This window comes from Bombus affinis, chromosome 16 (assembly GCF_024516045.1).
Source record: "Bombus affinis isolate iyBomAffi1 chromosome 16, iyBomAffi1.2, whole genome shotgun sequence".
Classification (NCBI taxonomy): Eukaryota; Metazoa; Arthropoda; class Insecta; order Hymenoptera; family Apidae; genus Bombus; species Bombus affinis.
Genome location: NC_066359.1, coordinates 4,660,139 through 4,676,603, shown reverse-complemented (window position 1 = coordinate 4,676,603; position 16,465 = coordinate 4,660,139). Strand labels below are relative to the sequence as shown.

The 16,465-nt window shown below is 37.0% G+C and overlaps 1 protein-coding gene and 1 long non-coding RNA gene across 5 annotated transcripts in view; one reads left to right on the top strand and one right to left on the bottom strand.

Moving 5' to 3' along the window:
- LOC126925730 (adenylate cyclase type 6) overlaps nucleotides 1-16,465 on the bottom strand; it is a 98,426-nt gene that overhangs the window by 58,601 nt on the left and 23,360 nt on the right. For all 4 annotated transcript variants that reach the window (XM_050741610.1, XM_050741608.1, XM_050741612.1 and 1 more), the window contains 2 exons: nucleotides 8,143-8,403; nucleotides 5,707-5,865 (listed from right to left, as the gene is read on the bottom strand). In XM_050741610.1, the coding sequence (XP_050597567.1) occupies nucleotides 5,707-5,865; nucleotides 8,143-8,403 (420 nt within the window). The remainder of the gene's footprint in view (nucleotides 1-5,706; nucleotides 5,866-8,142; nucleotides 8,404-16,465) is intronic.
- On the top strand, nucleotides 6,698-8,058 carry LOC126925836 (uncharacterized). The gene is made up of 2 exons (XR_007714133.1): nucleotides 6,698-6,952; nucleotides 7,234-8,058. It is a non-coding gene; the product is annotated as an uncharacterized LOC126925836 (long non-coding RNA).

Here is a 16,465-nt window from a genome sequence, read left to right as displayed (position 1 = left end):
ATTTCCCCGGTTTTTAGCGTTTCCCCGAATCAGTTCCATAGGTTCGGACAAATTTACTTGGAAAGCGATTTCAAGCGAACGCCGTGGCCTTTGTTCTCGGAAGAAACACCGTTTAATCGCGAAATCGTATCGATTGTTCGAAAGGACACGCTACAAAATTCATCAAGATATTTCAAAGTATTCTTCGAACTGTTTAAGAGAAAAAGTAGACCTAGTAGCTTCTAACGCGAGTAAATGCCGCTAAAAATTTGTCTCCAGCAAAATTTTCCTGCTTTTCAAATTACCCATCAGCGAGCTTCCGACGAGAATGGAAAATCGCGACGATAGACAGTCCGATTCGTTCGTTTGTTCGAAACGACCAATCCGTTGAATTCGCAGAAATTTTTTAATCTTTTCCTGGTTCATCCTTTTCAATTTTTATATAAATATAATTCCCGGTATATCCTTCCCAAGGTTTTATTGGGTTGGCAACTAAGTGATTGCGGGTTTTATCATTAGATAGTAATGACAAAATCCGCAATCACTTAGTTGCCAAGCCAATATATAAAAAGAATGGAATATCGTTGCTGCTAAAACTTTCACGCGATACAGTGGTTCTAAACGTTTGTATCTGTCGCGTAAGGTGATATGGTTTACGCGAGAAATGAAAAGAGGAAGAGAAGCTGTTGCTGCAGAGCTTGCCAGCTAACGTCAGACTTTCCTAAGTCGAAGAAGATACATGGAGATAGCTGCGGGGCTGTTGGTGTTCGGTTAACGAAAAACACAGACTTCTTCGTTGATTAATCGTCTATCGAAGTGAAACTCTTCTTATGCCCCAAGGCTGTGCTAATTTCTACCAGAATACGTGACCAAATTTAATTAAACTAAGATTTACTAAACGAATCATTCTAGACTACGCAAGGAGTCGTAGGAACTTGTATAACTCGGGCAAACGTAGTACTACGTTAACGTAATGGTGCAAAAGGAATGCAGTTACCTTGTCAATTTCTATCGTCCAAAGATGTCAAGAACATTGTCCTATTTTATTAATTGCTCAGTATATTAAAATTCTGCTTGATTTACTGTATATCGTACTCTAAGAACATATTGGCTTGGCAACTAAGCGATTGCGGATTTTGTCCTTACCATCTAATTATCTAATTACCATTAGATGGTAATGACAAAATCCGCAATCACTTAGTTGCCAATCCAATAGCTTCGTGTTAATAATTTTCGACTGCGAAAGCCTTCGATCTTATTCTGGCGATCGAAGCAGCGTCTAATTCTTTTGCAAGACACACGACATAGGCCAAATATAGATTAACCTTCAAATCTCCCAGCTGTCTTCAAATTTGTTTTCAGTCAAATTTATCCTTCCACCCTTGCGAAACCTGATATTATAATAAATTGGATATAAAGTATAATATAGTGTCCAGTTGTCTTTGTTGCTCAGTATTCTTGAAATCTGACGTAGAAATTGCACGACGGTGTTATCCATCCGAGTTCTATCGCACGACAGAACGAAGATTTACTATGGAGCAGGAAGCTGGCTCTAGTCAAACGTAAGCTGTACGCGTCAAGGATCGAGAGCTCTCGAGCCTCGAGGATCAGCTGCGATCTGAAGCTCGGATTAAGCAGGCGTAACCGAAGGAAACGGATTGCCAGGGACGCGTGGCACGGTTTCGGGTCAGTTTGACCCGAGTAGCGTTGACGCGACGCTGCATGTCCGAGAAACTTTAGAAATGTTCGAGCATCGGCGTGACGTTACGTTCTCGACACTTTTGACAAACGGAAAACATCAACGCGTTTGTAACATTGAGAATATTCGACAGCATCAACGAGTGCTAATAACATGACGTGCTACCGCAGTAGCATCGCATAGTACTCGACCTGACTCAATTTCTTTAGATGTGCAATTGTCCTTTGACTTAAGACGATCCACGTCAGAGGTCAATTAAATTCAATACACATCAAGTAAATAGTGTTTTATTGATAAATTATTAATGTGTAAATTAATGTGTAACAAAAATGATGTTTCATTCGCTGATGTAACCGAAAGCTATTCAGTTGACAAATAAGTGATTGCGGGTTTTGTCATTAGGTGGCACTTAGTAGCCAACCCAATATTCGAAATGTAACTTAGACGCGAGAGAAATCGAGTTTGAAAAGAGAAGGCTAGGTAGCTGCGTGACGCGGATCAAATTTCAGTCAGACGTAACCCAAACCGCGATAAATATCAGCTTGCATGGTAACTAGTTATCGTTTTGATCGACCGCTGGAATATAAAGAAGAGGAGAATACAAGGAAAAGGTGTGCACCATAATCGGATTCATCGTGCTGCGACGAAACAGAAGCTAAAGCGCCGTTACAGAATGTAACACGAGGTTCACAGTCATCGGACAATATTTGCAGAGAGGAATTACACGGATGTTTCATAATGCAGCGATTTCAACCGGATTATCTGATCCGGTCGTGTTGGTGGTGAACACCGGCGGGCAAACAGCGATTTTTAGCCACGAGCTACAAACGCGAGCAGCAACATGAAAGAGCAGGACCATCCATGAGAATAAACAATTTTGTAATTCGCGGAACCGGTGATCATCGGTGCTTATAATCTGCAACGACGTGCTACGCGTATTTTCCATTATCCTGGTCCGTTGGAACTAATTCCCCCCTCAATCCACAAATGGAAAAATTGAAACGTCACGAGTTGATAATCGATCGATTCAACGTCCACCATCTGTTTCGCTCGCGAGGTGATTTTTTTGCCAATTGCGCCACGCTTAGAAACCGATCGCGCAACGTTTCGTCATCGAATGTTCGTCGAAAAGCAACATGGAAATATTGGGTTGGCAACTAAGTGATTGCGGGCTTTGTCGTTAGATGGTATTGACAAAGTCCGCAATCATTTAGTTGCCAACCCAATACCATTGGAATTGTAATATTCGAATTCCTATTGTACCGTGTATCCCATTCTTAACACTTTGCATTCTGAATTTTATTTCAATTTCGTTCCTAACGCTTTTAAGTGTTTTATTTGAAATTTACTTTGACTAGAAAATAAGACAATTTAAACAAATAAAGGAAGAAAGTAATTCACTTAAATACCAGTTTTATTCGCTCTATTGTATTTTGTAATTTTTAAGTGTATGATATATCTTGAAACAATTTCCAGCAGTAGAATTCCTGCCTTTCTTTCGCACGTTTCACAGAAAAAGGTGGGACTGAAAGAATGTCGAGCGAGACTCGACAAAGGAGCTCCCGAGATAAAAACTGATATCGAGTCACACTCGACGTACGAGTGCAAAGGGTTAAGCTTCAACCATTGACGATTCTATTATCGGCTGTTTTTTTAAATAAAGGAAAATAGAAAATGTCTGAAAATAGATGTGTGTACATCTGCATTGGACGAGGAAGGAATGAAAGAGGAGGAGAGAATGAATAAGTGGATGCGCGATAAAACAAATTCATTGCTGTTTGAGATGTGCAAGAGAAGAATAGAGCGCTGTCCGTTGATACTTCAAGTTATTATGTTATATATAAAATAGTTGTTCTGTTTTATATAAATGTTGTATTTAATAAAACATTATATAGTGTTACTTTAAGAAAAACAGAGAGTAAAATTCGATGAAACACCGTTGATATAGCAAAAAATAACGAAACGATAGAAATACGAACGACTTTTCTGAAAATTAACACTTTACCGACCGATAGTCGATAAATCGGTATTTTATCGTCGACGATTACCGATCGATATCCTATTAATCGGCTTTTTGTCACCGACGATCTTTCTCATTATTTGAACAATAATTATAATATTTAATGCTAAGATACCTTGCTCAGTTGCGTCAATTGCGTTGCTTCGTAAGCTCCCACAGTTTTATACCAGTTTGAAAAACTTAGCGTTCACAATGAACGAAATTGAACGGTGTTGAGGACTTTAAACGGGAACAGAACCGGCGCTAGGGAGAATCTGCACTGGAGATGCCGGTCGGACGTGCGTATGCTGTGGAATCGCTAGCGGTCGGTAAAGTAAAATTAAGAAATCGCGCGCCATCAACGACACAGAATATAGCACTGACTGTAGTCGTTATGAAGCGTAGCATAACCGAAATGGCGTGGCGTTACGTGTCCATATTGAAACTCTGGTCAATGACAGTTTCATCGATGAATTTTCTCCGGAAATAACGAGATACAATTTCGAACGTGATAATTGTCGATTAATTCGACTTCCAGTGACTATGGAGGATTAGAAATTGGAAATTAAAAATTAAAAAATCGAAAATAAAAGATCCGCGACAATTGCACGCAAAGCATTTCTCACTGACTTTCTGAAACATCAAATACCGATCTTAAAAATCTGAATAATCATCGTGCAATGGCAAAATGGATTTTAATTACTTTTTATCTCCATTGAAAAATATTTCGAAGCGCAAAACTCTTCGACGTAGTATCACGTCTGTATATTTTACCTGTCGATAATTTCATCGTTGCAGCTTCGTCGAAAGGAGGAAAGAAGCAAATGCTATTGAAATGGTCGATCAACGCGAATTCAATTCGCGGCTGTGAAACCACATCGTCAAACTTTTCCCACCATTTTCACGACTATTCTACTCGAGTTGCGAATTTATGGCAACTCAATCGCTCGCCACTGATTCGATTCCAAATGGCAGGAAGGAAGAGGAACGAGCACTCGAGTTGCGCAACTGTCTGCGAACAGCCCCCTACAGTTTCAGATTCTCTGGCCGCGCAAACTTGTTGCGCGATTTCATGTTTTCCTATTTAAGTGGCTGCAGCATTACTATAGTGGTTGAAATTTAGCGAGAAAACAGCCACACCTTGTCACCATCGTCTCTATATATCGCGAGCAACGTTTTACTTCTGTCTCCTATATTTTCTCCGACAATTTTCGCCATGCCAACAATTTTCTAATTGTTTTTACTTTTTTAGCTGTTTCGTTGGTAGTTTTATTTGAACGTTCGAAATTCGTTCGATCTAGTGGTTTCAACTATCGCAGCTATCGTAGTGTTCATTGTTATTCGTCGTATTTTTTTTTTTTTTTTTTTTACTATTTTTATTTATCTAGCAGATTGGAAAAAAGTTTGATGTACAGGATGCTTCAAAATGTTCTGGCAACCAACGAAAATACCCTGATTCCTTATTTCTGTTGTAATTCGTCTTTCACTTACTCAGACTATCGATATGGTCGTGGAAATAGCATGCAAATCGTATTACATCGATACCGCGTTACACCTGTCTTTAGCATAATCTTATAGCCCCGTAATACCTAATTTCCCTAACTTTGCGCTACCTACAGCCCCGTGCTTCCCTCTCCTATTATCGTTTCCTTAGTATTGGGTTGACAACTAAGTGATTGCGGATTTTGTCATTAGGTGGTACTGACAAAATCCGCAATCACTTAGTTGCCAACCCAATATTCCAGTCGTAGCTCTGTCCACCTCGCGCATGTTCCGTATCAGAAGCTGTACTTTTGTAAATTTATGTACGTTTTACGTGCAGATTTTCTGCAACGTCCGATACAGCTGTGCTTTCCTTCCAATAACACGATCGGACAACTCTCTCTCTTCAGAAAGAGAGAGAGAGAGACGCGAATTTCCATCGCAAGGTTGGAGGTTGAATTTTCCCCGGCAAAAAGAAAAACGACGGCCAAAAAAGGATGCTTCGTTATTCCAATTGCCTTTTTACTCTGTTCGTTCAGGTGTTTACCTGCAAGTTTTTGAAGCGGTGAGAGGCGCACAGCGACTTCAAAAAACGGCAGAGCGCACATTTCCTCGCTGGCTGAGTTATCGTCGCGTTAACGCTCGCCTCCTGTGCCGGTTCTTTCCCGGTTCTAAGCCCAACTCCCACCTCTGATCCCCTGCTCATCTGTCGACAAAAAGCAGCGTACAATTTATTGTAGTACCCCTTCCCGATGCCACAACGTGTATACAAATTGGGTTTCTGGAATTAGACAGCGTTGTTAGTTTAAGAGAAATAGTCAGTGAAAAAGGAAAAAATTAATATGGATATAGATATGCGTGTTAAATTAAAATTGTACACCTTTCCTTTTGTATATCTGTGACCTGGAGACCGTTGTTACAAAGAGAATAGAATTTAGTGAAAGAAAAATTTGAAAATAAGGAGACGTCCGTATTATTCTGCCTTTGAATGTAAATTTTCTTTTGGGTTACAAGGTCTAGAAAGAAAAGAGCTACAATAGATTTCTATTGCTGTTTCTTGTAGCCCTCTGATGTAGCTACAATGTTAGCTTTTTGGTAATGTTCTTTGGCATAAATATATAAACTTCTTCTATTGTATTGTAACATTGTAACAGTGAGTGATCTACATCAGCATACACTATAGTTAGTATAATAATACATATAATAGTTAACCCTTGGCCTACACGCTATCTGCCGATCGCGCCAGCCATAGTAAGCAAGAACGTGCCATTCATTTGTTCAGCCGTATGCCCGAACTGTCGCAAGATGTATACTTCTTATGACATGTACATTTAGGGGCTACAAAAGGAATTGTGAAATAATAAACAACGTTTGAGGACAGATAGTGCTTTTAGACTTGTGGTTTTCGCTTATGGCACAAATTCTTTACCATGAGTCAGACTCGTGGTTATTAGCCAAGGAGTTAACAGTCAGGTAGTATTTCTAATTATGAAACTTTGTGGAATCAGCATATTCAAATTCCTTAATCAAAGGCCTAGTCCAAGGCTAACATCTATACAGGTTATACTTATACCTATACTGATTTCAATATATTTTTCTATTAAAAATTCATCCATTTGTTCCTCTATCAGACAACCTCAACAATATATAAAAAAGGATAAGATATAATAGTTAGTATAATAATATATATAATAGTTAACAGTCAGATAGTGTTTCTAATTATGAAACTTTGTGGTATCTATATATTCAAATCCCTTAATCAAAGACCCAGTTCAAGGCTAACATCTATACAGGTTATACTTATACCTGTACTTATACCTGTACTTATACCTGTATTTATACCTGTATTTATACCTGTACTGATTTCAATATATTTTTCTATTACAAATTCATCCACTTGTTCCTCTATCAGTCAACCTCAACAATATATAAAAAAGGATAAGATATAATAGTTAGTATAATAATACATATAATAGTTAACAGTCAGATAGTGTTTCTAATTATGAAACTTTGTGGTATCTATATATTCAAATCCCTTAATCAAAGACCTAGTTCAAGGCTAACATCTATACAGGTTGTACTTATACCTGTACTTATTTCAATATATTTTTCTATCACAAATTCATCCACTCGTTCCTCTATCAGTCAATCTCAACGATATATAAAAAAGGAAAAGATACATGTAATAGTTAATATAGTAATACATATAACAGTTAACAGCCAGATAGTGTTTCTAATTATGAAACTTTGTGGAATCTGTATATTCAAATTCCTTAATCAAAGACCCAGTCCAAGGCTAACACATCTATACAGGTGATATAGATGTAGATTGGATTAGGTTTGAGATAGAAAATGGGGATTAAATAAGGTTGGCTGTGTGAGTGTATATGTAAATGCACATGTATATATACATGGATCAATGAGAATGCAGGGCAATAGGAAGATGAACTATGCTAAGTTATATTAAACTGTACGTATTTATATTGAGCCGTTGAAAGAGTAACGTCGAATTTTTATTTATAAAATACTAGTCTTCTTCCTTTAGATAGAAATTTCTTTAGATTCCAACTCGCACTATGATTATCAGATGACATATTTCTAATCTTTCAGATTTCAACCATATTCTGAACAACGCGTTCTGACTGATCGATTGCACTCGGGTCTCTTCTATTATTATCGACGTTAGGAACGAAAGAATTCATTTCAGATAAAAGCAGGATCTTTTGACTTAATATTTTCCATACGGAAGAATCTCTACTTTCCATAACAAAAAAAAAAAAAGAAACTTTGTTTACTACCTTAGGTCTCGCTTAAAACATGGCTAGAACGCACCAGTTAAATTGTTCAGAAATACACAAGAAAAAAAAAAAAAAAAAAAAGAAAAGGAAAAGAAAGATAACAGCAACATGTGTCACTGAAGCACTTCTCATTGAATCTGTTAAGCTACATTTTTAGGTATAATTCTAGTTGTGCAAAGGCTCACCGTGACGATGGAGGGACGTGGCGCGCCAGTGAAGTGCTCGATCACTTCCCAGTTGGATTTTCTCAGCGGTGTATGAGGAGTTCGAGGAGTGTTGGGTGTATGCGGTTGAGAAGATGGTGTCGAGGACTTGGATCCCGGGGGATCGAGCAACAGCTCCACCTTCGGCTTGCCACCGTCGCTGTTGCTCACGTGCTGTCGCAAGCTGGCCCATCTTCGCGTGCTTCTCACGGACCCGGTTACAGATCTGGTAGCCACCTCGCCCTGTAAATCAAATCGTTCCACTAGGTTACCGTTTGTGGATGATGAATGTGATGGAATTGGGGATGATGAACACGATGCTTTGGATGAAGAATGGTTGAAGCAATGGAGGCTAGAAGGGTCTAACGCCTTTGGATCTTCTATAATTTAGGACCACATAGAAAAGAGCACGCGTAAATTGAATCTTATTTGTGTTAGAAAGTTATATTCACGTGGAAAGGCGGATTTGTTCTGAAATTAGGAAGAATGGTGAATTAGAACGTGATGCTGTTGATGAATGATAGAATGGTCTAGAGTCTTTGAATCTTCTATTTTGTTAATTTGCATAAGTGTTTGTATTATTTTAGTAATTTAGTAATTAGTAAATTTTAATAATTTACATAAGGAAGAGATGCATAGATTGAATTTCATTTATGTTGAAGAGTTATATTCATATGCAGAAGTGGGCTTCTAGTTGGTGGGATTAGCCTGTTACGTCATCCAATTGATTCTGGCTAATTTATTTGTTAATCCATCGCTTTATAGTTGGAATATATGGTTGTTGAAGTGATTACCTCACGAAAAACTCTATGCCCTTTTTCTTTCATATATCTGTGACCTAGAGACCGTTGTTACCAAGAGAATAGAATTTAGTGAATGAAAAAATTGAAAATAAGGAGAGGTCCATATTATTCTGCCTTTGAATGTAAATTTTCTTTTGGGTTACAAGGTCTAGAAAGAAAAGAGCTACAATAGATTTCTATTACTGTTTCTTGTAGCCTTCAGCTACAGCTACAATGTTAATTTTTTAGTAATGTCCTTCGCTATAAATATATGAACGTGCTCCCAATCAATCTTCTTCTGTTGTATTGTAACACTGTAAGAGCGAGGATCTGGATCAGCATACAGTATACCTATACTTATTTCAATATATTTTTCTATTACTAATTCATCCACTCGTTCCTCTGTCAGTCAACCTCAATAATTGTGATGTATGGTAGATGACCGTCTACAGTCTGTTATGCAGCCCATCGACAAATTAAATTTCATTTATTGAAAATCTGGATGGTTAATGAATCAAATTTAAAAATACATTGGGAAACTCGTAGTACGACGTTCCCAGTGGACCTCGATAACGACCAACATTACAAATATATGATAGTGACTATTGGATTACCACCTAATGACAAAATCCACAATCACTTAGTTGCCAACCCAATATAAATAGCAAAATATGTAACATTAACGAATAGTAGAAACTTCGAGTGCAAACTATAGAGCACAGAAAAGAGGAAAGAAAATTGAAACACGGAAATTTCCGATTCTTCTCGGGCAAAGACAATTTCTAAATAGTCCAATCGCCGACTGAACACACCGAATCCCAAAAAATTGATACGAAACTATCTGGATTTCTAGCAGCAGATCATAGTTGAGGAAAAAGAATTGCAGTCGAAGAGTATCGTATAAAGAATTTAAATCTCCTCTTAAATCCAAGAAAGAGGAGAACTCAGTTTCCGAGCTTTCCAATCTCTGAGACACGGTGGGTGCTAGGACCAGGGTTCGTGAGATACCAGTTTGTCTTTCAGGAAAGACGAAAGAGATAAAAAAAAAGGGGGGGGGGAGAAAATATGTGAAAGATAAGAAAGACGTGCGAGGGGTAGCAAAGACAGAGGAGGCAGAGTAATAAAATTCTTAAACGTATTACATTTGTTTCGAGCCCCCGTGGAGAAGAGGGATAACACTTTCTGTTGTTGCTTGTTTCTTCGACGCTCCAGTTTGTTTTCACTTCGCCAGGGGAATGTTCAAGGTGAACTTTCATAAGCTGCGTGCTGCTGCTTTTCGCACGCCGTATCGCGCGAAGGGGGAAAATTGTTTCATGGGAAACCGTGCCAACTCTTCTAGTTAAATGGAGTTATCGTGTGCGCCTTGTTGAAACGTGACTGCAAGTTGTCAGGCTAATGGACAGGTGGTCGTGAACTTTCACGAGACAAGACAATTTACACGTGTTTGGTTCATCTTGATTTTCGCTAGTTCGCCTAACATCACGTTTTCTTGACATGGGTCTCCATGGGTGTTACTCCTCCTTACGATCAGTTAATCGACTCTGTTAACACGTTGCGCTTCCAGAAATGAAGTTTCCATTAGCTACAGAGAAAAAGCGGAAATTTATTTCCGAAAGCTTTCGTCTTCGTTCTATTCTCGAACCTAAAGCCGAGTTTACATTAGTCCAGTCGCTGAACCATGCGATTGTGTTACAGTAGTCCTGTATCGTTTAGTGTGTGTCAGGCGATTTTTGAAGCTGCTGTTGAGGTTTGTAGCGCGAGCAGGTGCTCTTTCGCTTCGTTCTATTTTCCACTGTCACTTTAATTTGTTTTTGACCATTTTTAACGCCTCGTTCAAGCTCACTTTGCTGCGTTCAATCGACGGAATCTCTCGGCTGTTTAACATTTTTGCTCGTAATCGATTTTAGTACAAATCCTTTTGTATTACGAAAAGCTATTAGAACTTGTTTGTATCGCGTTGTATTTGTTTATGGAAACCTGAAAGCTCAGAAATTGGACTGGACTTTGCGTCATTGGAATTTTTTGACCATCCAGTAAATAGTAAATCTAGAGATTGGTGAATAATTTTGTCTCCGTGTTAGTGGTACAGTAGAAGTATCTGACTGTGTGGTAGACAAAGTAGGAAGGCAGCTGAAAGCTTTCCAATGTATCAGTTGAAATCAATGCACGCTGGAAGACGAAGGACGAACGACGTCCGAGTCGTATTAAATTTCTATTACCTAATCAGCCATGGAAGCCCCATCTATTCACTTCTGCTCCTTTCAACGTGTCTTATCCCGGGCTTTATCGATCCTGCTGCTAACGATTCTCTTTCGTCGAAATCTTTCTACAAAATGCTCGAATCAAGGGAAGAACATTTTTTTTTCCAATCGAATAGCAAAAATCTTGTGCGGTTTATCCTTCGAAGGCGAATTCGGAAAATTTTTAAAAAGCCGTTTGAGATATCGAACATCGTTTCCAGGCTGACGATTAATAATTTGAAATGTATTTAACCAGCTATATGTACGTAGCCAAAGTTTTGTTGAAACAAGCGTAACCATAAACACGATGGTGATTGATTGGGAATCTATAATTTCCATGGAATAATTATGTGACCGATTTATCCGCTTTATTTAAATAAGCATAAAGTAAATTGCAAAGCTTGGTAATTCAAAACAAAATTAATTATAAACACATGACCTAATTCGAAATAAATCTGGATCAACTGAACATGGACTAGGCGGTTTTGTTATCGGTCTTTGTATTAAATTACTAATAATGGCAATAAATATTTGCATCAATGAAATAGCCACTTGTCGTTAACAGCGAATATAATTTGGTCGTTTAAAAATGAAGCTGCTCTTTTGGATTGAGATCAAATTACAATTACAATCGATCAGAGTCATGACTACGATCATTTTGGCATTTTGGTATTTTGTAATTTTTAAGCAAAGTATTTCTACATTCCTAGAGTCATTATTTTCCCTCTAATTTTGAATAAGTTAGTTTTAATTGGTTGTTTAGGTCTTCACGTAGGATGCAGCGTTAAAAAATTAATACAGCTCGTGGTCTTCCCACATGAATATATGATCATCCGGACCTAATATGATTTTAATTATGCACCTGTGAACCTGGCGATCTTTAAATGAATGAATTATTAACCTTTAACTGGGGTCGTTGGTATAGGGTAAGAGTAGGTTGCTTCTGTAGATCACTCAATTTTTCATTTTCTAACCTGTATCATAGCATTGGCGATATAAACAATTATATTTATGTAAAACGCTACCAGCTACGAGAATTACATAATTCAATTCCACTTGCTACACGCACCTGTCGATATTAATGACATGAATTAAAAATTAAACCTTCCTTCCAAGGTTATTAAAGAGAGTTATCCATTGTTATAACCTATAATTTTCTGATATCGATTGTTTTTCCTCGTAGCAATTCACGGCCCTTAGGTCAGATACTACACGTCCATCTAGAAAACTGAAAACCAAAGAAACTTCTAGTTTTTTTAAAGGAAGAGAGAAAAGTACTTTGGAAGATGATTGATTTTTAGGTTATGTTTGATTAAATGTGTTTTTTCTCCTAACAATTCACAATCCTTCAGCCAGATACTACACGCTTATCTAGAAAACTGAAAACCAAAGAAACTTCTAGTTTTTTTAAAGGAAGAGAGAAAAGTACTTTGGAAGATGATTGATTTTTAGGTTATGTTTGATTAAATGTGTTTTTTCTCCTAACAATTCACAATCCTTCAGCCAGATACTACACGCTTATCTAGAAAACTGAAAACCAAAGAAACTTCTAGTTTGTTTAAAGGAAGAAAGAAAAGTACCTCGGTATATGATTGATTTTTAGGTTATGTTTGATTAAATGTGTTTTTTCTCCTAACAATTCACAATCCTTCAGCCAGATACTACAAGCCTATTTACGAAGCTGAAAACCAAAGAAACTTTTAGCTTCTTTAAAAGAAGGAAGAAAAGTACTTCAGAAGATGATTGATTTTTAGGTTATGTTTGGTTAAATATTCATCGTGAAATCGTCAAACGGTATATCGGAAATGAAATGGGTGAGCAAACCAACGGGTGGGTTGAAACAACATGGAGGGGTCGTTTGTTGAATTAACATCGTCGAGTCTCGTTTTATCATCCCGGAAAACTTCTCGACGTAATTAAGATCTCCCTTACGGTGAATAGTTCTTTAGGGGGAATTTATCGACTTGTTAAACGAACAGAGGATTTTTAAACTCCATTCTCCCGCGAGTTAGTCACTTTCATGAATGAACTCTCTTTTATTGACTGATTAAGGTTTCTAAATACACAGTGTGACACGGTGGATGCTCGTTCAAATATTTGCTAAATTTTACCATTTTTCTCAAAATTCAGGATAATCCACCTAACTGCATCGCCTGGAATATCTCGCTTGCTCCTGATAATATCAAACAACGCTTCGAATACAAGTTGAATTTGACATAGTTTGACGTTATTAGCTCTCATTGTAGATGGACGCGTGAAGGTCACCGATGATTCTTTCTAATGAAATTATGCGTCTTTTAATGCATTAGTCGATCTATCCCGATTTTTCCTATGAAAAGCGTATTGATTTATTATATGTCGAAGAACTATCGGTTTGACAGATGTTTTAACTTCAATTCGTGAAATTTAACGTACGAAAGACAAGGAGAGACGCGAACCGATATTCTCGTGTGTGCTTTATCTTTGTCTTTCACACGTTAAATTTCACAAATTGAAGGTAAAATTAATAATAATTTTGCGACATAAACAGGTGATTCGAATATATTATATTTGAAGGTTATATTATATTTTAAGGTAAAATATCTGCTAAATTAATAATTTTGCGACATAAACAGGTGAATACTTTTTTTTCTAATGTCTAACTGGGTCGACTCATATATTAAACGACATATGGTTCTATTTAAAAAGACAACGGTGACCTTCGCATACCTCCCTACTCATCCACCTACGAAAAATGTACTCGTGTAAAATTATAGCGTCCCCAAAATTATTTAACTTGTGCCTGAAACATTTTTAAGTATTACCAAGAAAAAACAAAGTGAGATATTCCAGGTGATAAAGGTAGATGGACCACCCTGTATATGTATACTGTACATATATAGTATAGTATAAATTTTAATACATAAATTTAATATTTAATTTAATATTATGTAATGTACATCAATTTTATTCGGATATCGGCAAATTTCTTTTATATTAGCATGATTTTAATAGTTAATTTCGGAGAATATGTCCGATAAATTTCCATACCTGGTTTAATATTTCATATTAGAAATTTAATTTGTTATTTAATATTTGATATTAGAAACTCGACAATGCAACGTTTAAGGTAGGCTTATTTAGATATTTGTCCTGCTCTGATATTCTGCAATTTGCTTAAAAATTCCAAAATAAAAATTCAGAGGGGAAAAAATTCAATTTCGACGATTTCAACCTCCAGGGGGCCTACCGTAATTGGTAGGTACGGGCTTTGCAACCCCGGGGCCCCGAGCAAAATTGAGATCTTGAAATTTAATTTAAAAGATAAAATACAGAAGAAACAGATGAATAGCACTTTCATAGTACTAACAACCGTGGCATTAACATCAGACTGATAAATATTCATTTTGATAGAAAATGTAATTTTTTTTTCTCCATTCTTCTTTTCTCTATTGCACTTTTATTTCATATCAGATCCTTCCTATTGTTCGTCAAAGAATAGATTTCACAATTTCCCTAAAAATGAATAAATGACAAGGCGAATGTTTGTTCTCGCTATAACAGGTATAGATCGTTTTAACACACACGCTTGTTTGTGCTTAAATATCCTTTGTAATCGAAACTGCGAACTAAAAATTCAACAGTAGCAGGAAAACTTATTTTTTCCATTAGGATACATATTCATATCCTGCACAATATACTGAAATATACATATGTTTATTAAAATATTCACCAACGCTTTTCTTTAAAACCCTAAAAAGGAAAAAAAATCTACAAAAAGAGAGAAATATCATTGAATTCGACATTTCAAAATTCCGCGATAGAATGTACCATAAACTGTTTAATACACATCAAAATTATTCCCATTTCTCGATGTTACGGAAATTTATATCGAAACCCAAATTTTTACTGTTCCCTGGTGAAACAGATTTCAGTATAACAAAATGTAAATTTCTCCTTTTTCCCTGTATGTAAAAATTCAGATTTCTAACATTTTTTTTTTTTTTTTTTTTTTTTTTTGAAAAAACTTTTCAATATTCCAAAATGGAAATCTCCCGATTATTCATACGAAAACTCAGATTTCTACAATTTTTCCCGCGAAACTCCTCTCAACGTGACGAAAAACTCCACGATTTTTCCTACGATAAAAATTCAGGTTTCCAGCATTTTTAGAAAATCCCAATTTCTACCATTCGCTTGTGAAGCATATTTCAAAGTAAGAAAATAGGAATTTCTAGATTTTGTTGGCAAAGCAAAAGGAATTGCATGGAGCAGATCGCAACAGGGACTCGTTAATCTTGCCTGGACTGGTCGATAAACTTCCATAAAGCTTGTTATTTCCGTTCGGCTGCTCGAATTAAGCCGCCACTTCGTCAGCCATTCTCCTAGTCGTTACATCGAGGAATTTTGTTAATTCGATTGGCCTCACTGTTCTTTTGTTACCATCCACCGTTTCGACCATCTCGTCGCTGGCCATTAAACCATCTTTATCTGTCGTTCTTGCGCTATAAAACTCCCCTATCATTCATCGATTGAAAACGAAACGGACAGGCGAAAATTTCGTGACTTTTCCCCTTATTTTTTCGAGATTGACAACGATATTCGCTCGTCAGGATATGAAAGCACAGACATGTTCGAAAAATGTATTATTTTTTCCTGTCAGGCGATACGTTTTGTTTTGGATTTGACGAGATTCAACGAGGATTAGCTCTGTTTGAACACATTGCACTTTTCATACGAAAGTGACACGAAGTAGGGAAACGTGTTTTGGAACATTTTTCGTTCGAGGTCTGGTTTTTTTCTTTCTCTTTTTTCTCCAGAAAATTCAATTTACACACGTTTGATCAGGAATTAGTCAGATCCATGAATTTTTATATTCGACTTTTCAAATACAACGCTTCGAACGAAATGAATTCTTTTCTATATTTTTTATTTACTTCAACTCGGAACAGAGACCAGTTCGCTTTATATTTGTTCCTCGTCTATTGTGCGATGTTCTTCCCGCAGTTTAAGAAGGATAATTTCTCTTGATTCAGGGGCAAACATCGTCCAACAGTTGAAAATCAAAGATGGCGGCAATCGTAGGAACTGGGCCAGGCCGTATCTTTGTTCCGAAAGAGGTTAGAAAATCTTCTCGAAAAGTTTACACTCTGTAATTAGCTGCCTTATACTTTTGCTACATTGTACAATACAATGGAGTCTCAGTCGTCCGAGTCCCGTTTAACCAAAGTTTCGCATTATTCGATGTATTTTAAACTTTATCGTAACTTCTCTCGAAGGTTTAACATAAAGAGTAGGAAAAAT